The sequence below is a fragment of the Gymnogyps californianus genome, chromosome 14, assembly GCF_018139145.2.
Source record: "Gymnogyps californianus isolate 813 chromosome 14, ASM1813914v2, whole genome shotgun sequence".
Classification (NCBI taxonomy): Eukaryota; Metazoa; Chordata; class Aves; order Accipitriformes; family Cathartidae; genus Gymnogyps; species Gymnogyps californianus.
This window is the reverse complement of record NC_059484.1, coordinates 5,559,242-5,579,697: the sequence shown is the minus strand read 5'-3', so window position 1 is coordinate 5,579,697 and position 20,456 is coordinate 5,559,242. Positions and strand designations below refer to the sequence as shown.

The window sequence follows — 20,456 nt, the reverse complement described above, 5'->3', positions numbered from 1 at the left end:
CAGGCCTCCATCATGTGTAACAGTTGCTTGGGAAGACAAAACGCCATCACTCCGAACGTCCGCCCCTTCCTTCCTTCTTCCCCCAGCTTTATATGCTGAGCATGATGTCCTGTGGTCTGGAATATCCCTTTGGTCAGTTGGGGTCAGCTGTCCCGGCTGTGTCCCCTCCCAACTTCTTGTGCCCCCCCAGCCTCCTCGCTGGTGGGGTGGGGTGAGAAGCAGAAAAGGCCTTGACTCTGTGTAAGCGCTGCTCAGCAATAACTAAAACATCCCTGTATTACCAACGCTGTTTCCAGCACAAACCCAAAACGAAGCCTCATACCAGCTACTGTGAAGAAAATTAACTCTATCCCAGCCAAAACCAGCACAATTAGCTAAAATTAATAAGCCTTTTGCAGTTTGGCAGATGGGATTATACAGGAAGAGAAACCACCATTGACTTCTCTGGGGTCATGTGTTCATACTTACTATCTGTGCTATATTCTGCAGTGGAAATAGAAATGGAAGGATTTGGTAGGTAAATCACTATAACAACTTCAGCTTTTGATATTTTTTTCTGTTTTACAACAATCTGGAGATTTTCAGACAGAGCAATGTACCATATATCTGAGTATCACACGCACACAGCTAAAGTTGGTCATTGGCCACGTATCTGTAGGATAGGCACAGATGAATGCCATGCTTGCTGGGCTGCCAAACAAAAGACAAAATCCTCAGTGGAAAAAGAATATGTCAGCATTGATTTACATGACATGGAGATGTGGCTGTGACTGGTGGAGAGGTGGACTCTCAGGTGTTAGAGGTTACAATTCCTTCTCATGCATTGTTTTCTTTAGATTTATGGTAGTGTCATTATAACATATGGCAGAGTTGTTTTCTTTGGGTTTATTTTCATATTTTTAAGGGACCGTTTCAAAGTCAGCACTGTCAAATGACATGTTTGGAAACGTATGAGCTTGCAGTAGTGTCTTGGGAATTATGATAGAGCATGTGCCTGTTACTTTTGTTGAACTGTGCTTTTAGTTCCTGTAGATTTTCTTCACTCTAGAACTGCATTTTGGGCATTTTCTGTTCCCTCAGATGGTCTGTATTGTGGAACTGAAGAAGCAACAAAGCCCGTTCTGCTTTCTCTGGCATACCGTTTCTGTGTGACTTCTGTTTGTTCTGTCATCAGCATGACTGTGTTGCAAGGCCCCCACTGCAGTGATGGTTACTGGTCCTCTGCAATCTGCATGCGTGTGCAGACATAATGTACCCTCTGCCTTATTGTGCTGTTGAAGCTTTGAACTCAGTTTTAAACCTGCAAGCTTAGATGAATTTTCTACTTTAAAAAGCTCTGACTTCTTAAGCCTGTGTGCTCAGCTTACAAAGCTTTCATCATGTGTTCACTTTACAGGCTTGTTACCTAAACAAACACTTTTTTTTTTTTTTCCAAATTACTATGGAACTTTTCCTAAACTAAGAATATCATAGAGTCACAGAGCATCAAGGCTGGAAAGGGCCTCTGGAGCTCACCTAATCCAAGCTTCAACGCTGAACTGAGACCAGGTTGCTAAGTGCAACTGCTTTGTGCAGCTGAGTCTTGAAAACATACAAAATTCCCCAGCCTCTGCAGGAACCTCTTCCAGTGCATATTTGTCCCCATAGTGTTTTTTACCCACTTCATTTCTGATCAGAACTTTCTGTACGTCAGCTTGCGCCTGTGGTTTCTCACTCACCTTTGGTTCCCCTCACTAAAGACCCTGGCTCCCTCTTCTCCATAGCCTCTTAGGTACAGGAAGGCCCACTGCTAGGTCACGCTTAGCCATCTCTTCAGCAGGTTAAGCAAGCCCAGTTCCTTCATTTCTCCATACAGATCACATGCTCCAGCCCCTTGAGACACTGGCATCCTTCCCTGGACTTGCTCCAGTTCATGAACATCCTTCTTGTTTTGTGGAGGGAGCAGAACTTGATGCAATATTGTTGCCATCTGTAAAGTACTGCTAAAAATAATAATATTAAGAAATCATTTACCTAGGTAGATAATACAGCATTGGAACAAAGAGAGCATTTTAAGGCTTGTGTTTAACTTTTAACAAGTTGGTTATGACTGTAGAGAGTTCTAGTTTCACAATGTATTTTTTGTTAAACTATGTTACTTATTTTTTTTCTTTGTACATAACATCTAATCCTTAGTAGAAGAATCAGCTAAGTTTTGGACCTCTAGTTACTTTTCAGTTTTGAAAAACAAAGCTATAAACTTTATCAATTCCAATATCTTTAGAGAATGAGTATTTTTAATAGCAGTTTTGAAATATTTTCAGTTCCATATACTATGGATGTAGAACAGGATGTACGTATAGCTGTAGAGATATGATAGATACTTAGTTTAAACCGAGTGACTTCATTGAAGTTATAAATTTTATTCTGGAAGAGTCAGCGGTACAGCTGAATGTGGTAGGTGAAACAACATTTGTTTTAAATTTGTTTTAAATCTTTCTCACCAGGTTCCCTTAGGTTTGATCTCTATCCTTGTCATAAAATGCTGATGCTTTTGCCTGGAAAGTTTGACCATGGCAGTTGAAGAATGCAGGCATCTCTGTTCTGGATACACAGCAATCTAGGTGCCAGATGGCAAAATTGTGGGGGCTGGCTTTAATGCAGTGAGCTTAGTCTCGAGAAGAAATTGGATATTGCAGCTTTGTTACTGTTCTTTCTGTGAAATGGCAATGGAAAGAAAAGACAAAATGGATTTTGTAAAGATTCCTTGCAGTTTTGAGAGTGTTTTTTAACTGGTTGCTTCCTTGTGACTGTTCTTGCTTTCTGAAACTCAGCCACACATGGTGAATAGGAGATGGTTGTTTGCATTTCTCATGCAGTAGCTTATCTGAGAATATCCCCATGTGAGCTCCCATGTTCTATGCTGGTACAGCTTAAGACCTTGCTGTCTCCAGGTGCCTTCAAGCACCTCCTGCTAGGTGTTGGATGAAGGTCACATACAGGGTTGAGAATTGTGGCAGCTGAGGAGGCAGGATGGGCTTGCTTCTGACATCTCAGCCACGTGAGCAGTGACTGCTGACAAAGTGACACAGAGGAAACCTCTTATCCACCAGCAAATGCCAAGCTTTCTTTGGAGACACCCACAGACAGAGGATAGTAAGCAAAATGATGGTCCTATCCAAGAAGTCTGCAGAAGGAAGTTGCAGTGTCAGAGTATACGTTGGATTACATGTACTGTCCTAAATGACTAGGTAGCTAACATGTCTAAAGCATGTTGCCTTTTCTCTAGAGTGATTTTCCTCCAGAGTGATGTGGCCTTTTTCTTCATGATTTGGAGATGGAACAGAGGATGTAGTAATGTCTGCACAGTGACTGTACAATATTATGAGGTATTTGCTGCTTCTTGTGGTCTTGGACCAATTGATTTCCTAGGAGTGTATTTTTCTTGACTTAAGTTACTAAAAAGATTTCCATTAATCAAGGTAACCCTTTCTGTCCTCTTCTGCTTTGATAATATACAAGCAAACCTTGCACTGCAGGTTTGGGTGGACCAGCTTTCAGGGTGACAGGACCTCAATTCTGTCCCTGCCAACCCCTTGCTGTGTGGACACTGGAAATTCACTTCAGAGATTTTGAGTTACAGTTGGTCATTTTCTGTAATAGTTGCATTCATTTTATCTGTTGCTGCGAGATTTAATTAATTTTTATAAAGCAATTTGTTTTCCTTTATTGAAAGATGGAACAACACTTGAGGTATAGTTGTTAGCTGAGAAACTTATAGTGCAGCCTTCTTACTTCATTATGCAAAGTTGCATTGCTGTCTGAGGCGATCTAGAATTTAAAATATTTCAGAAGATACTTTTATGGAAGCTGTTGAGATATAATGTCATCTATTTTGTGTGCCTTAACATGATGTTCCATTGTCTTCCATTCATATTCCTTTTTTCTCTTTAACTTTTTCTTAGCTTACCTTGAACCTTTAAAACAAAGGATGACTTTAGGAAGTAGTTATTTCTGATAAAATCTGTATATTTACAAAGGCAGAGAACTCCCAAGGAGTAAGGCTAATAGTTTACACAAACAAAAGGACTCTTTTTTCCTTCCCCCCTCCCCTTTTTTCCTTTCCCCCCCTTCCTCCCCCCCCCCCCCCCAATAGAGGGGAGTATCAATCAGAGCTTAGCTGAGTGGGTTATTTACTTGTGTAATTGGGAATAGATGTCTCTATTGAAATTCTACTAAATACTATTAGGTATTTTAAAATATTGTTGCATTTTATTATCATGATAAGTTTATACAGCCTTAAAAATGGTCTCTAGTAAAGCCTTCTTCGAAGAATATTTCGTAGGTTGACACTGCTAGCAGTGAGAAAGCATATTAAAGCATCTTGTTAATAAGCATATGAGAATTGTTAGTATCAAATTGAGGTAGGAGAGGTTCCATGGAAGCTTTAAAGAAAGAAAGGTAGTATTTCTTGGACAGAATGAGAGAGAATGATGTAAATTTAGAGTCAAAAGCAGGTGGTGTTCTCAACTGAAATGATAAGTAAAGTACCTAAACTCATAACTGTTTGCATGATTACTACATTTGATGAGTTCTGAGAATAGTCTTGTAGAGGTTTGAAAATCGCTGAGAAACCTCTTCAGCAACGTGATCTTTTTATAGTAGCATCCTCTGATGAGATGTACACAGGAGCTTTGCTTGATCTCAGATTCTGGAAAAGTTCCCCCTTAACACTGTATTCATCTATTAAGAGTAAACAAGAAATGAAAGGTGCGTTCCTAATGGTTTTCTTTTGGCTGATGTTTTACCCAGTGGTACAGCTGCTTCTGTTGCCAGCAGGAATGAAGGTGCCCAACAGGTGTAGAATTACAGAATGTTTTAACATAAGGAAGTGGAGAAGAATTAGGACAGAACTGTCTTAAAATTCTTGGCATTAGACCTGCTTGGGTGCAAGAAAAGTACAAGTCCTTTCATGGCAGTTACATTTGTCCAGCTTTATAGCACAGTCATATGTTTAAAATCAAACGCCTTGAGTCTAGTATGGAAGCACAGTGCCCAGGAGTTCTCAGAGACAGCTGATGGATTAGCCTGGGTGTGAAGGAAAAGGCTTGTGGAAATGAACAGCATTCAAATCCATAACTGAAACTATGGGGATAAATAAGGTTTTTGAGAAAATGGAAAGACACAGGAGCCTGACAAGAGGACAGAACACTGGAAAATGCTAGTAAAAAATTAAATGAACTAATGACTAAGTGTTGGTGAAAGCAACAGAGGGGGAATGGCTGAAGCACAGCTTGTGCTCCAACCAGCTTGATGTTTTGGCTCCATTGCTAGTAAGGTTAAAAATCCCATTAACTTAATTAAAGACAGCATTCTACCCTAGGATTAGAAGGAAAAAAGAGCATCACCAATGGACAATTAAATAAAGCAAGTTGTCATTCATTGCATGGGCTTTTAGATCTATCTCACTTTATAAATGTTGATCAGTTTGATCAAAGACTTAATCAAAAATTATTTAGGCAATTATTTCCTGATTCAAAAGTATTCTCTAGTGATAGGAAACTATTATACAGAATCGTTAAAGCATGCTTAACTGCATTGTGTTAATTATGCAATGATAAATTATTCTACCTTTCTTCATTAACAGCATTTTAGCAGTAGATAATAGTATTGTTTGTTCTGTCTAGGCAGTAGAAGAGTAATAATGTTCTTTAGGCAATTATTTTTAGGAAACTTAGTCTTTTGAAGTGGCCAGTTCGTATTTGCTCTTTAAATCCATTTTGTGAACTTGTTCAGCCATACTAATTTTAAGTGATTATATTAATTGAGAAGTTGGCTTGTTGTATTGTTTTATGGTGACTTGATATTTTTTTTTTTAATCTGACTGCATAGAATGATGGAAATATGTAGATAACAATTATACTGCAAGCAGGAAACCAAGAACTGGAACTTGGGGTTCCCAGTGTGCAGCAAACTCGTTGTATGACCTCAGGTGGGACACTTCCCCTTTCGGTGTTTAACCTTTTCTGTAGAATACGGATAATACAAATTTAGCTCTCCTGGCTGTCCTAGAGCCTAATGAATATTTGTAAATAGCTTTGAGTTAGGAGTGGAAATATGTTATCCTTGGGTGAAACCTCTTTTTTTTTTTTTTTTTTTTTTTTAATTTGGGCGGTGTTTGGAATAGGGGGAATGTTAATGCCTCATTCAGAAAAGGAGGAGAAACACTTTCCAAGAGGAAAAACTTGAAAACTTCACATGGCTGAGAAACTCCAGGATACCAAAAATTTTTATTCTGTCATTTTCTTTTCTTTACTTCTCTTTCAGACTCTTTCTACTGTTTTACCTCTGTATCTAGGAAGAAAAGTAGATGTCATTTCAGCCTCGTTTATATAACTAGTAATGTTCTGCTTAGTACTAATTTGGGTGGGTTTATAAGCTCTTCTCTGAAAAATGAGTTAAACTTTTTGCTATTTGTAAATGTCTGTACTTTTTTCGTTGCTTGTGTCACTTGTTTTTACAAGACATGGCCATCTTTCTGAGTCAGTGTGATGTGATCTACTGGTGTAACATCTAGGATGGGAATCAACATGATAGTTGCCATACTCCTTTGATGACCAGCTACTGGAATATGTAGGATGCACATAATATATTAGTGAGTTTAAAATAACTTTTCAAGAAAAATCATGTAAATATACTGTGTGGGCTAATCGAGGCACTAGATTAGTTTCGTGTGATGGAGGCTTAAAGGCCAATAGTTTTCTTCCTGCTCTGGAACCTATCACATGTGTTTGTGAAGCTTGCTGTTTCTCCTGTTGTTCTCACAGGGGGAAAAGCACGCAGTTCATAGCAGATGAAATGAAAATGAAGAATTGGTTGGTTCATATGTGCCACACTCTGCCTCACACCTTGAACACTCTCAGATGCTTAGCTAATTGTGAAATTTTACTGGTATGGTTTCCGAATCTATGGTGATCCCCAGGTCATGAGGTTCATAAACCAGAAGCCACATTTAATAACATTTAGGAATTTGTATCTGAGTTTGTCTAGCTGCTTTTTCAACTGACATAAAGTACTTTTAAGAAAGAAACTCCCTATTTATCCTCAGTGTCAGCTGGTCAACTGTGATTCTGAAGCCTCTCAGTACAGAGAAGAGGATGTGCTCACATATATCAACCCTCACTGCCCAGCACTCAGTGGAAAATAAGGGGTTAATCCTTAGCAGTCAGTGGATGATGTGAGACTAAGACTGTTAGAAAGCTGTCTAGTAGCTCCTGGGCTTTTCATCAGTTCTTGATGGCATGTTGTTCTCTTAATGGGATGTTATTTTCATAATAGATTTAAACAGTTCTGGGATTTGTAAGAAGTTCGTGGAGTACAGAAATCTCAGAAGATAGTCTGGAAATAAGAATATGTATATTTTAGTAGATAAAAATACATATATGATATAAATATTTGGCACAGTGTTTGATTTTATTGTTGTGTTTACAGTTTTGACTGCCCTTAGTCTGAAAATACTTCCTGTAGCTTTCATTTACTAAATGAAAAAAAAAAAAAGAAGAAAAAAAAGCTGGTTTTCTCTGCAGTAAAGCACAACACAGAATGCCTATAAGCACTGTATGTCTTCTATTACCTAAACTTGAATCATGCATCAAAACTGTTCTGAAATAGTTATTTCACATGTCATACTAAATGGTCTAATTTTCAATGCAAACTAAAAGGAAAATTCAGTATTTGGAGAGGAAAAAAAAAAGAATGTGAAAAATTAGAAGAAAGACTTACCAATGGCAAATGAGGTTACATTATTACACCAAGCAGACTGTCCAAATATACTTTGATTTTTGGCCCAAATCAAAACCAGCATACTTGTCATCAACATTATTTCATGTAACAAAGTGAACATACTATAGCAGTATTTCATTAAAAAATTGCTTTTTATTTATTGCCTTTTTAAAAGGCAGAGGTGATCCAGAAGTAGAGATGTACTTTTTCACTAATATTAAAATCAGCAAAAAATACAGCAGTTAATTAACCCTTTTATTTATTCCCTGAAGATTTCTACTATGCCAAAGCTGAAGTATTGAATTTTCTCATTTCAAAAATAGTCTTTGCATAGAATAATGAACAGCATTTGAATCTCTAAATCACAAGCTTATTTCCAATTGTTGATGATGAAAAGAAGTACAGACTTTTAAGAGACCTGTTTTTTAATGAACAGATTGGTACATGGTGTACTACTTCTTTTAAAAAAAAAGGAAAAAAAAGACTGTTTCTAATATTGTATGTGCTATTGTAATGTTTTGATCTAGTTGTGCTAGGTTATTTAGGGGCACAAAGTAAATGTGAAGTGCTTTGTTTTCTCTTGAACTTTGAAATGATTGCTGCATTCTGTCTATTGTGAGTGGCAGTTCTAATGGCCGTGTACACTGCAATAGTGTAAGGGATCATTAGAAAATGCAAGAAACAAGCACGTAACTTAAGATCAGTGTATGAATCAAATTCAAATTTAAAGGGAGTTTTAGCATAGGCTTTGCTAAGCTATTAAAATTCATTTTGAGTCCTCCCTCCATGCCTTCTGTTGATTTGACTTTGCTAACACAAAAAGAAGTGGTCAATTTTTTTAAAAACTCCTGAACAAAAAACTGTTTTTCACTTCTCAGCTCCTCAGCTTTTTCTCCCCTTCTCTCTCCCCCCTTCTCTCTCCTGCCCCCGCAGGACATACAGGGTTTTAATGCCCTTGGACTACCTCACAGTTACCACGTAACGCCCTTGTTACCCCTGCTGTAGTCATGTCGAGGTAAATAGTTGCTGCACCTGAACACAAGAAATCTTGTATTGGGTGAATAGTGAGTCCAAAGTTTATTAGACACATGTAACTTGTGGCACATGTGATGCATGTCTGTACGTCAGCAGCAAATAGAGCATATCCCATTTATTGCTTTAGATTTACTGTCCATGGAAGGTCTAGATCAGCTGAGACTATACACCTTTGAAACTTGACCAACCCTTTTGCAAGCCATAAATACCTTATTCAGAAAGTTAGATGAGGGTCCTATTACAGCTTCATAGATAATTAAAACAATGATAGATGAGAAAAACAGTTGAAGTTAGTGGTTGGACTACTCTGTAGTATAAGTGGGTCAATATGAGCACTCAGTGAAATCCTTTGAAACAAAAGAAATTATTAAATCAGTTACTATTTAGGTCAATTACTCAGAATAAACCATTCATAGAGTGCCCTTGAGATAGGCAAGTCAGAGAGTATCAGGAATTTTAAACTCAAATTGAATCTCACCATTATTCTCCCTTAACCAAAGCTATCACGTTTTACCTTTCCAGGAATACATTACATAAAGATTTGACTATCTAACAGGGAAGGTGTTTAGCATTGAATTGAAACAGTATTTCATCTATTTAAGATAAGTATCAGAAAAATGTGAAACAAGTTTTCTAGGAGTGTGTTACAACTTCATTTCATTGTATTTTAAGCCATGTATGGTGATGCTGTTGTCTGAATTTTAAGAGTAGTTAGTTGGCAATGCTATGGAACTGCTTTTTGCCTGACTGTTTTGTTCATAGAAATCCGCAAAGCAGAGATGAGGATGAGAGAAGAATCTATGGGAATATTTTGTTGCATTTAGGTAGTTGTATTTAGTCTCGGATGCTTGGGATTTGTCCTCAAGTAATAGAAAAATCAGAAAAAAAAATAGCAGTACTGTAATAAATATGAACATGTCATTGAATAAAAACCCCAATAAAAATGTTTTTCAAATTATCTATAATATTTTAAGCATCTCTTAAAATTTAGTAAAGTTCAATAAATTTTTAATAGTGTAGTATTATAAAGATCAAGTTATTCACCAAATTATTATGACATCTAATTCTTGTAACAAGATTTTCCTGAAGAAAGGTCAAAGTAAAGCTGTTGGGACATATTTATCATATTTCTACATTTATTTTCTTGTGTTAACCTGTTGGACTTGTCATGGTAACAACAGTGCAGACATTGCGCCTTGCATTCTGCACGTGAGGGTGACTGAGGAATATTTCTTGGCTTTATCAACAGTAGAGCATTGTCTTACCATTTTCTTTTATTTTTGTATTTGTAGGGTAATTGCAGAAAACTCTACAAAAGAATGTTTATTGAGGGAACAACTTCAAAAAATCTGGTCTGCCTGAGAAGATGCTTTAATAAGCTAATATCATGGAAATACTCGGAAGTTTTATCTCAGTCATAGTAAATCCTTCTTTTAACTATAGTAACAAGGAAATAAATGTTCTTTCAGAAACAATAGAAATCAGACCACACAGCTTAAAGTTTAGCAATCATAAAAAGAAAAAGCTGTTTGTTTTTCTGAACTGATAGACAATACCTTCATATGGAATAATGGACTTTCGTATTGAACAGTAGCGTGAAGACATCCAGAGAGTAATTGGCAGTTTTTGCTGAATACTGTACTGTGTTCATCTGTTTCTGTGTTTCATAACTGTGATATATTGATATCTGAATTTGATGAGATAGTATTGAACTCGAATCAGAGCGCCAGGCATTGTTAATCTAAACGATCATATATCTCCTCAAACTTCAAGCAAGTGTTTGTGCCACCAGTGTTAACATGCTTTACAGTTTAATAAATATTACAGGACCAAAGACTTGAACTGAATAATTCAGATACAGAGAAGTCAGCTTAGCCACTAGACATTCAGAGAGGTGAGAAACAGGAGTGTATATTGAGTCAGCCTTTCTCTTTAATCTAAAATTCTAAAACTAACCCTCCCAGTTTTAAGTGTTGAATGTCTCCTGATTTTGTTTTGGCTTTTCTCTGTGTGTTGTTTTTGGTTTGTTTTTTTTTTTTCCCCCTCTGAAATGTGCCATCATAGTTAAAAATAAGAGAAAAAGGAGAAAAAAGTAAGCATGTTTACACTTTTTATTGCTCACAGATTGCAGAGTACCTGTGGGTGGATTAAAGCAGCTGTTTCTCCTGGTTACCTAACTTTCTTCTTTAAAATATAGAAAGAAAAAAAAACCCACAAGAAGTCTAAATGTCAGAGTCTAAATGAAGCCAAGAAACCTTTTCTCAAGTTCACTAGCTCCTCTGGCCAAGTACATTTATTCTCTCTTAGGGACATAATCTATTCCAGCCAAAAAGCAATGAGTTAGCCAATACATATGCTAGTGTTAGGACCTCCTCTCCTATGGGTGCAAACAATGACAATGAAAGACATGACTGCCTTCTGGGTTTTTTATCAGCTTTCGCTGGAGTTTGGTACCTTGGTGGCAGAGGTGGCAGAAGGAATTCTACTGCTGAAGTGCTTTGGTAGTTTAAGTAAAGGCTCTGGCCTGGGACTGGGTGTAGCTGGCTTGCAGGACCTGCTCCTGTTCTGCTGGGTGGGCTTTCGAGTAGGCATCTGAACTGAGAGGGGACAGTGGGAAAGAAAATGTGTTCAAGTGTCCCAGCTAAATTTGCCAAACCCATTTCTTCAGCTCTTTAGCCACGTATAGAAAAGCAGAGGTTTTGTTCCAGTTTTTGATTGTTAGCAAATCTGGGTATTTTTTGTGTGGGAAGATTTCATTTCCAGCAAAAAGTTTTGTCATGAGGATTTCTCAGGACTAGTACAGACCTGGGCATAGGATGCCATGAGAGAAAGACATACATACAAATACTAATTCAAAATAATTAGTACCCCAGTGGTTAGGGTGCTCATGCTTAGTGTATTTCTTCCTTTCTACAGTATCTTTCATTTTGCAGTTTATGCATGCTAACTGTGCATATATTAAAGTATATATGCCACAGTAAGGGTGTCCTAATTGAGTAGACTGTAAGAATCTATCTCTTTCTGGTCCAGTGAGCAAGAATATATTTACACAATTTTGAAGAGCTCCAGCTGCTGAGGTGGATAAACTGGTCATCTTGAGGGGGTGTGAAGAAGAGCATCTAGGCATGTTCTGTGGTGCACAAGAGCAGCCAATTCCCAAAGTGTGTTCAGAGAATCATAAAAATGCAGAAATGTCGAGGCTGGAAAGGACCTCTGGAGATACCTGGTCCAACCTTTTGTTGAGAACAGGGCCTTGGATTATGTTATCCAGGGGCAATAAAATCAGTTGCTGCTGCTTGTGAACACATTGTTAAAGGATAACGTACGCCTTTGTAATGCATTAATGCTGAATAGGAATAATCTCCTCTGTGCAACTCTCCTGCATGCTTCATTCTTAATTGCAAGCCCTCCTGCAGGAAGAACGGAAATAATTAAAGCTGGTTTGAGTCTGCTTTTCTTTGTACTATTGCATAACAGGAACAAATACTATTCTGTCAGTTCCGTGTTGTTATCAGTGCTCATTCAAAAATCAAAAGATAACAGTGTTTTTGTTTTATCATTATTTTTTAAACTCTTCAATGAGATGATAATTTAAATAGAATGCAATTCTCTTACAGCATTTGATTTTCTTCCCCCCACCCATTCAGGTCAATTATTTCAATTTCTAAGGATGCATCATGTGGGTCTTCTCTTTCTTCTCGGTCTGTGCCGCATTGTTCTTCAAGGATAAGTCAGGTAAAGTAGAATAAAACAAAAAGTAGTAGCAACATTGCTCACTCTTTTGTTATCCTTTCCTGGTTTTAGGTGACAGTGATTGACCCCAAATATAAGAGTGGCTTTTCTGAAAACGTCCTACCTGACTCAGAATAATGGATATAAAAGATAGAAGACACCGTTCTCTGACACGGGGCCGGTGTGGAAAGGAATGTCGCTATACAAGTTCTTCACTGGACAGTGAAGACTGCAGAGTACCAACTCAGAAGTCTTACAGCTCAAGTGAGACACTGAAGGCATATGATCATGACACCAGGATGCACTATGGAAATCGAGTTTCTGACCTGGTTCACAGGGAGTCAGATGAGTTTCCAAGACAAGGTATGTTTAAAGTCAGAACTGGTTTCTTTTACAGTAATCCTCGGTAGACGATCTCTGTTTCTTGTTAAAGTATACCAGTGTTATAAGGAGTTTTAATGAAAGAACTGTAGAAGAATGGATGCCGGTTTACCATTATTGCAACCGTTTTGTGTTAAATTGGGAAGTTCTTTCTCTTCTCAGATTTCTGATACTGTCGGAATTCACTATTTGTAAATGAGGCAAACCAGGATCCACTGTTCAAAATATCTGATAAACACAAATGCTAGTGACCCTTAACCAGATGTTGTATTTGTCATGGATCTCAGGGTTGGCCAATATGCTAACTTTGTATTCCGTTTCCTAGGTTCGTTTTAGAAATAATAATGTCATTTTCACCTGAATTTGTCTGTCTTTAACAGAGTTCCTGTACTGAAAAGATAAGTAAAACACTGTTAGAGTAAAACCCCATATGGCCAACGTATATTCATTATTAATCAGGTGCCTCGGAATTCCTTTCCTGTTCTTAACTGCTGTGTCATGGAAATGTGGAAATGGGAATGCTGTTTCCTCTGACTTAATTTTGTCACTGCTTACCCTTACTGCTTACCTCATAAAAACTGGAAGGAGGAAGCCCATCTAATTACTCTTGTAATTGGCTATAATACATTATTGCAGCGTTGAGATCCTAGAACTAATATTTGAAATAACTTGCCTGTGTGAACTTGTAAGCAAGGTGAAGTAATCTCTTCTTTTATATAATGTTCCTCGCTTTAAATACGTGTTATGTCCAATGAATTAATGAATTAACAAGCTAAATGTTTTTAGTTGAAAAAACTGTGATTATGCCTTTGCACTGTACACACACATAGTTTTACTCCCATTCAGATATTTACTTGTCTCAATAAATCATAAGGCTGTGTGTTGAAACCATTAGTGAACATTGCTTCATAGGAACAGTGTTTAATCATCTGGTTAACTTGACCAAATAGCCTGATTAAATTGTCACTCAGTCAACGATTAGATACAGTTTTTAAAATAAATTACTTGGTTTAGTTTCGGTTGAAGAATTGGATATGGTTTATACCAAGCAAGATATAGGCAGTTTTGAGCCATAAATGTATAGCCCTATGTGCCCCTCTCAATGGAAGGTAAATTATCTCATACATCTTTAATTGCTGAAACTCTACTATTTTATATATGTGCTTGTTAATGGCATATGATAGTTCTCTACTACACATTTCTAATATTGTGACTCAGGAAATTCTAAGTGATCACACTTCTCTGTGGAGATCGTTCAATGAAAGGTTATTTTTTATACTTGATATCATGTCATGCAACTATTTTAAAGCATTCTGCCAGCAGTCAGTGTCTGTCTTCACCTTTAAATCAAAATTTCTGTTAATTAGCATTGCTAATTAAACCCTTGTCTAATCCCTTGTTTCTCTCGCATTTGTGTACAGACATTTGGAAGTGTTTGCATGGTGCTTGGTCTATCAAACACCCAGTTCTATTTTCTGAGGTAATCTCTGTTCTTGTAGGGTCTTTCTTTGCTTATAGGTATTTACCTAGAGATAACGCATCAAACTGCAACTAGATCATACGAGCTACTGGAGCCATTTTCACTGTGGTTTGTTCAGCCTTTGTGTACAGGAGTCATCTAAATATTGCTTTTCCCTATCTGGATGATTGATGCTTCAGCTCAAGTGCCTCATTTTAGTTTCCAGGTCATTATTCGGCATTTCATGAGGGTGTTCTTTTTCTCTTGATTACTGATTTGACAACTGTTCATCCTCCTCCTGCTCTTAATGTGTTCTTATCTGCCCTCTTTATGAAGGGGAGTGCAAATTGTTGGTTACTGAATTGAGACGCTCAGATTTTTTTTTTTTAATTATTTTTCTCCCCCTGCTAGTCTGTGTTGTTATGTCTAGATGAATAAAGTTTATTTTAGAGAGCCAAAGTAAGTTTTTTGTTAAATAATATGAACAGTAACTCCTTATTTTCCTGCTTTTGTTAAGTTCAGAAAGCAAATTTCTGTAGAAAATAAGTCTGTATGATGACTCTTCGTATTTGAAAGCTCGGTATCTTTCTGATTGTACAGTTCCTCTGCTGACATGAAATTTGAGATAATGCGGCAAGTAGATCTAGATTAAGACTTGGTACATGTTCTCACTTTCTACATTAATATTATATGGATAAAAATGTGGTTCATATAGTAGGAAATACTGTTCATTACATCTTATGCATGCAGTTTCCAGCTGCAGACATCTAAGAATTTATACATGTAAATTTATTCTAAATTTGAGTGGGTGTTTTGATGGGATTAAATTCTGTAGGAAATAAACATGCTTAAAATAAATAGTCTTTAGAGAATTTTTTATTCTTCTATTATAAAAAAGCTTGACATATTTTTTAAGGAATTGTAGATATTCTCCTCAATATTTCGTCTCTTCTGTTAGTAAAGCTATATGCATTTGACTTATTGAAAAGTATCTGGTTTAACCATGGCACTGGAACTGCTCAAAGCAGTTGTTTTTAGCTGCTGCCTGATCATACGTTACTCAGTTTTGAAAATCTGTTAAGCGTAAGACCAAGTTGTACTACTTCCATTTTTGTTAATGATGGTTCGACAGTGAAATGCTAATAACAAAAACTGTATTCAGGGCTCAGAAGTCTGAAACAGATCTTCTTGGTTTGCTTTAGTATTTTATTGTCTTTCTGTTCTGACTTGTTTGTCTCATTCTTCGTGAAAAAGCAGATCTCCAAAGTATAAATACCTCTCTAAGCTAGTGTGAAAAAAACATTTGATAGGGAAATTGAATGTTGGTGGAAGTTTAGCTCTGAGAATGCAAGTTAAAAACTTTGTCATAATTTGCATGTTTTGAAATAAGTTTTTTGTGCTAAACATTGACAAATGCACCTACCAAAGAAAGTTCCTCTTTGTCATAGATGATACTTTCTGGTGTGGTATTTGGAAGTTTTGGTATAAAGGCATGAAGGATGACATGACTGTGTATTACCTGAAGCACCTTAGTCTGGCATTACTTCTACTGTGCTTTTCCTAAGATGTTTACCTGTAATTTTTCCAAGTAATAAAATTCCCCTTTTAAAGTCTGTTTTTAACGTATCAGTAATAATATTTGTACAAAATAACTCAGAATAGATTTAGTATTTTTGTGTCAAGCTTATTTTCCAATCATCTTCAAAACAGGTGTTCAGATTCTTGGCTAAAATGACAGGTCCGATGCATGCTTGAGCTATTAATTGTCTTAGATTTTCCCTAATATAGATAGAAACGTATTTGTAATTCAGTACCTGCACTGGATATTCATTAGTCAATCGATCTGAAAAATACAGTCCTTCAGTGGATCTGAGAGAGCATTCAAACATTACAAGATTTATTTAAAGTTGAGGAGTCCTTTTTGAATGCTGTATTTTAAGATGAATACAAACTTTTATACTTTCTGCTAGGATATGTCAAAAGCTTGACAATAGTTCTGACACCTCTGAATATTTGGAATATTTTACAATCTTCTGATAATATGTGAATTTCTCTATATGCCATGTATTTTTCCACCAAAGAGAACCAATTAGCAAACTTTATCCTTTTTTTTTTTTTTTTTTTTAAAAAAAGAAAATACCTTCTTCCTGACTTCATCTTCTGACACAGCATGGTGAAGGTAGATGTCCTTTAAGGCAAAAAATGAGGATTTTGGAAAACCTTTCTTTAAAGAGGTTGCTTTGAAAGGCAACTTTTCTTCAAGTATACTTTGTAACCAAATTGTGCTTAAAAGAACACTCTACTGAGTTGTTAAGAGTTTTAAACTGGGTTTCAGAGGGGTGATTGCAGACCTTACTATTGCAGAGTTCCTCACTTGGCATTCATAGCTCATGGATTCTGTGTTTCTGCCTGAGCCAAACGCCAGGCTTAGCTGATGCGAAATTTATTAGCTGATGGTTATATTGAGTTGACTGCTTTCTCATTCTCAGGTCAGATCTAGTTTAGCAGTAAATCTCTGTTGTGAAATGTTATAATAACTAGAGTATATGACTGAAATTATTAAAAATAAGTCTAAAAAACACAATCATATTAAACTGGACCCAACAGTCTTCTGAAATATTTTGAATTTTTTTGCCACAGTTGAATTGCTTTGTATATGTCACAGCATCTCTTTTTGTATGGCGAGTTAATTTCAGTAAAGAACAACAGCCAATACCTTTCTGTATGTCGGCTCAAATTCCATATTTTATTCTTTTATACTTAAAAATGTGTGCTTTTTTTATCCTGTTTAACACTATAGGTATGTTAGCAGGAGTTAGAAAAAAGTAGTGACAATCATTATAATAAATCCCTTATAATGTCCCTTAAGATTGTCCAGTATTTTTATTAACATCAAATAGAAAATTAAGTTATCACAGTAGAATTCTCAGAGAGGGGCACTTGGAAAGTGTAATGCACGCAGTTTTCTTTCACATGAAGTTGTTACTGTACCATACTACTCATCATCTCTTGGATATTTTATACTACATCTTTTCTCCATATATATTGAATAGATTTCTTGAAGAAAAAAGAAAAATATCAATAAACACCCCCGCCCCCAAACCCAAAGCAACCCAAACCAGTTTGATGAATCTACATTTTATTTTTTACAGCCTACTCTAGGGCAGCTCTGATTGCTGAGGAAAACGAATGTTGTTTTCTCTTCTTGTTCTTCTTCACATCATAAATCTGTCACCAAATAATTTACTGGGACACATTTGAAGAACCACACTGCAGTAAGAACATTTCATGAGAGTGATTAAGCTTGTTCAGATTTATAGTTATTGTAGTCAGGTATTCTGTGTTCAGCAACGACTAATGTGCTGCTGTAGAGAGGGGATAGTTGCTGTTACGGGTTCTCAGGCTAACTAGACTTTGTCTTGCGGCTTATATTCCCGGTAACATGAAAATGAGATTTTGGTCACCTTGTCATCAAACGCGAGTTGTACGCAACTTTTAGGCTCAAGTTAGTGTATCCCTTCCAAATCCAACTGAGTTTTTCTGATTCTAGTTTTAGTATTTCTTTCCAGAACCTGTGACCTTTTGAAAATTAAATGTTCGATACATAGATTTGGATTAAAGACATTAAAGAAAACTTTTTCATGTATTCTGGTTAGGTGGGAGTACATTTTTAGTTTTCCTTTGTCATGTTAGGTTTTGAGCGGCATTCTGCAATATGTTGCTTTTCGGTATATCCGTACACTTACATAATCAAACAAAACCCGAGGTAGAGGCAGGTGGCAAAAGCTTAAGGAGGAAGCCCTTAACATGGAATCAGATGTAGGGTGGCTTGTGTGGGGAAAAAGGCCTCAAGGCACATTTCCTGTTATAAGCGGTACACACATGTAACTTGCACTGCTGTTGAATCAAGATTTACTTTGGTTTTAATGGTTACCTAAGAGATATGCGATCCCAGTGTAAAACATTTATTAAGGTGAGACAACTGCATTCAATTTCTCTTCTCTAGAAAGCATGGCATTAGTGAGAAATAAAGATTTATATTTTAATACGTATACCTTATTTAATGAAGCAAAGATGTTGAATAAAATCTCCCTCCCCTACCTTCTCCCTCCCCAAATCGTAAAAGATTATGTGGTTCTTATTGTTAAGTGATTTAAAAACATGAAAGCACTTTTCATCTGTGCTTTCATCTGTGTTGATATTGTTAATAATGGCGCTATGTAGCAGCATTACTACACTAGCAAATAAATAAAAGTACAAACTTTTATAGCACCCTTCTCCAAATATGCTTTTAGGGAAAGAAAATGTAAGAAAGTCTAACCCAAAATCTAACATGCCTCCTCTCATTTATACTCTAGCATCAGTCAAATGGCCTTTTGAGCTGTAATATTAAGATCTGCTGATAAATAGGAATTAAACTAAAACTTTGTGTATATTAGATCTGAGTCACAATAACATAAAATCAGAAGGAAATCTCTTTAGAAGTGGCTTTTCAGGGAAACATCATGGAATAGGCTCTCAGTCTTCGGGGTACTTCCAAGTACATACGCATAAATTGTTTTCTCTTGCTCTTTTGTGTTTGTTTGGGTTTTTTTTTCCCTCTTTTGAGCAGCAAGCTCCCTGATTTGTAAATGGTAGTTTAAATCAGTTGTTCTGATAGTCTCTTACTTTCCACTTTCCTTTCATTCCCCTTCCATCCTCCTTTCTTGGCGTTTCACCATTTTATATCTTCGTACATTGTGACTTAATTTGCTGGGTGTGGTTGGTTGCTGAGACCTGCTGGAACTAACCATTGAGAAGTCAGACTGTCTAACACGAACTTGTTGCATGAAGGTGTAACTCTTGCTCTCTTACCTATTTGACTAGTTGAGCCAACTTCTAGATCAGCATCTTGGCCATTGGGAGTCCTCCTCTGAGAGAGTGGATACTGAATGACAGGAGATGTATTCTAGCCCGGCAACTCAGAGGTGGCCGTTGCAATACAGCATGTTGAAGTATTTAAAATGTCACTGCTATGGAAAGAATGTAATTAACTAGCAAGCTAAATACACAATCTAATAAATTAAAATATTACCGGGAATCTTGTTCTAGGTGAACATAATAAAGGTGAAGTTGGAGTTGAATAAAATACTGTCTTCTGAAACTTTATATAGAGAAGCTATGATGCTGACAGAGGACTCCAGTAATAATTAATATGACCAGTGCTGAAAAACACAATACTGTTCTAATAGAATAAATAGACATAATATGCGAATTCTGTGTACACACACAGTTTCTCTCAGGGAATAATTTTTTATTCTTGGCAGTTTCTCTCTAGTGATCATTATTAAAAATCAGCATTTGTTTAGTTTAAATTAGAGAATCAGAATGCAGGGATTTCCAATGCAAATATATAGGTATGTATAGACTTAAGCTCTGTTTTTTTCTAAACAGTTATTTAGCTTTCAAAAAGAGCTTTTTTTACTGCTGCTATACTGGACTCCTCATAAGTTAATGATTAAGTTAAACTAGGTTCTATTTTTTTTAACCATTTACAAAGTTACATGAACATTATGTAAACTAGATGTAAAAGGATAACTTCTAAAAAGTAGACATTATCAACTCATGTAGTAAGCACACACTGTGAATAAAAGAAATTTTAAAAAAAACCCTAGGTCTACTCTAGAATAGGCTTAGTAACCATTTTAATGCAAATACCTTTTCAAAAGCACTTCAAAATTAATAAGTGTTATACTTCCTATACTTTATAGTTTCAAATTTGTATCAAGTAAAAAGATCGTGTGCTTCAAAATAGAGGAGTAGTGTTTACTCGCCTTACAATGCTAGGGCCTAACTGAATGTTGAAGAAAACCTATGCTTTGTATACTTTTTTTTCCTCCTCATCCATTTGCTCGGCTATGTAATAGAAGTCTAAGACTTTGGATACTGAAAATAATGATTTTTGATCCTATAAGTCCATCCCTGTTTTCTCATACACACCCGTGCACACACTCTTCTAGGAAGTTTGTAATATTTAGGCACATCCATGTGGATGCTCTTTCTCATATTAAAATCCATCATGAAGGGAAACACTATACTCCAAGGAGAT

General features: G+C 36.5%; 1 protein-coding gene across 1 annotated transcript in view; it reads left to right on the top strand.

Moving 5' to 3' along the window:
- TENM2 (teneurin transmembrane protein 2) overlaps nucleotides 1-20,456 on the top strand; it is a 640,368-nt gene that overhangs the window by 77,982 nt on the left and 541,930 nt on the right. The window contains exon 2 of the mRNA XM_050905122.1: nucleotides 12,601-12,891. Within this exon, the coding sequence (XP_050761079.1) occupies nucleotides 12,666-12,891 (226 nt within the window). The 5' untranslated portion in view covers nucleotides 12,601-12,665. The remainder of the gene's footprint in view (nucleotides 1-12,600; nucleotides 12,892-20,456) is intronic.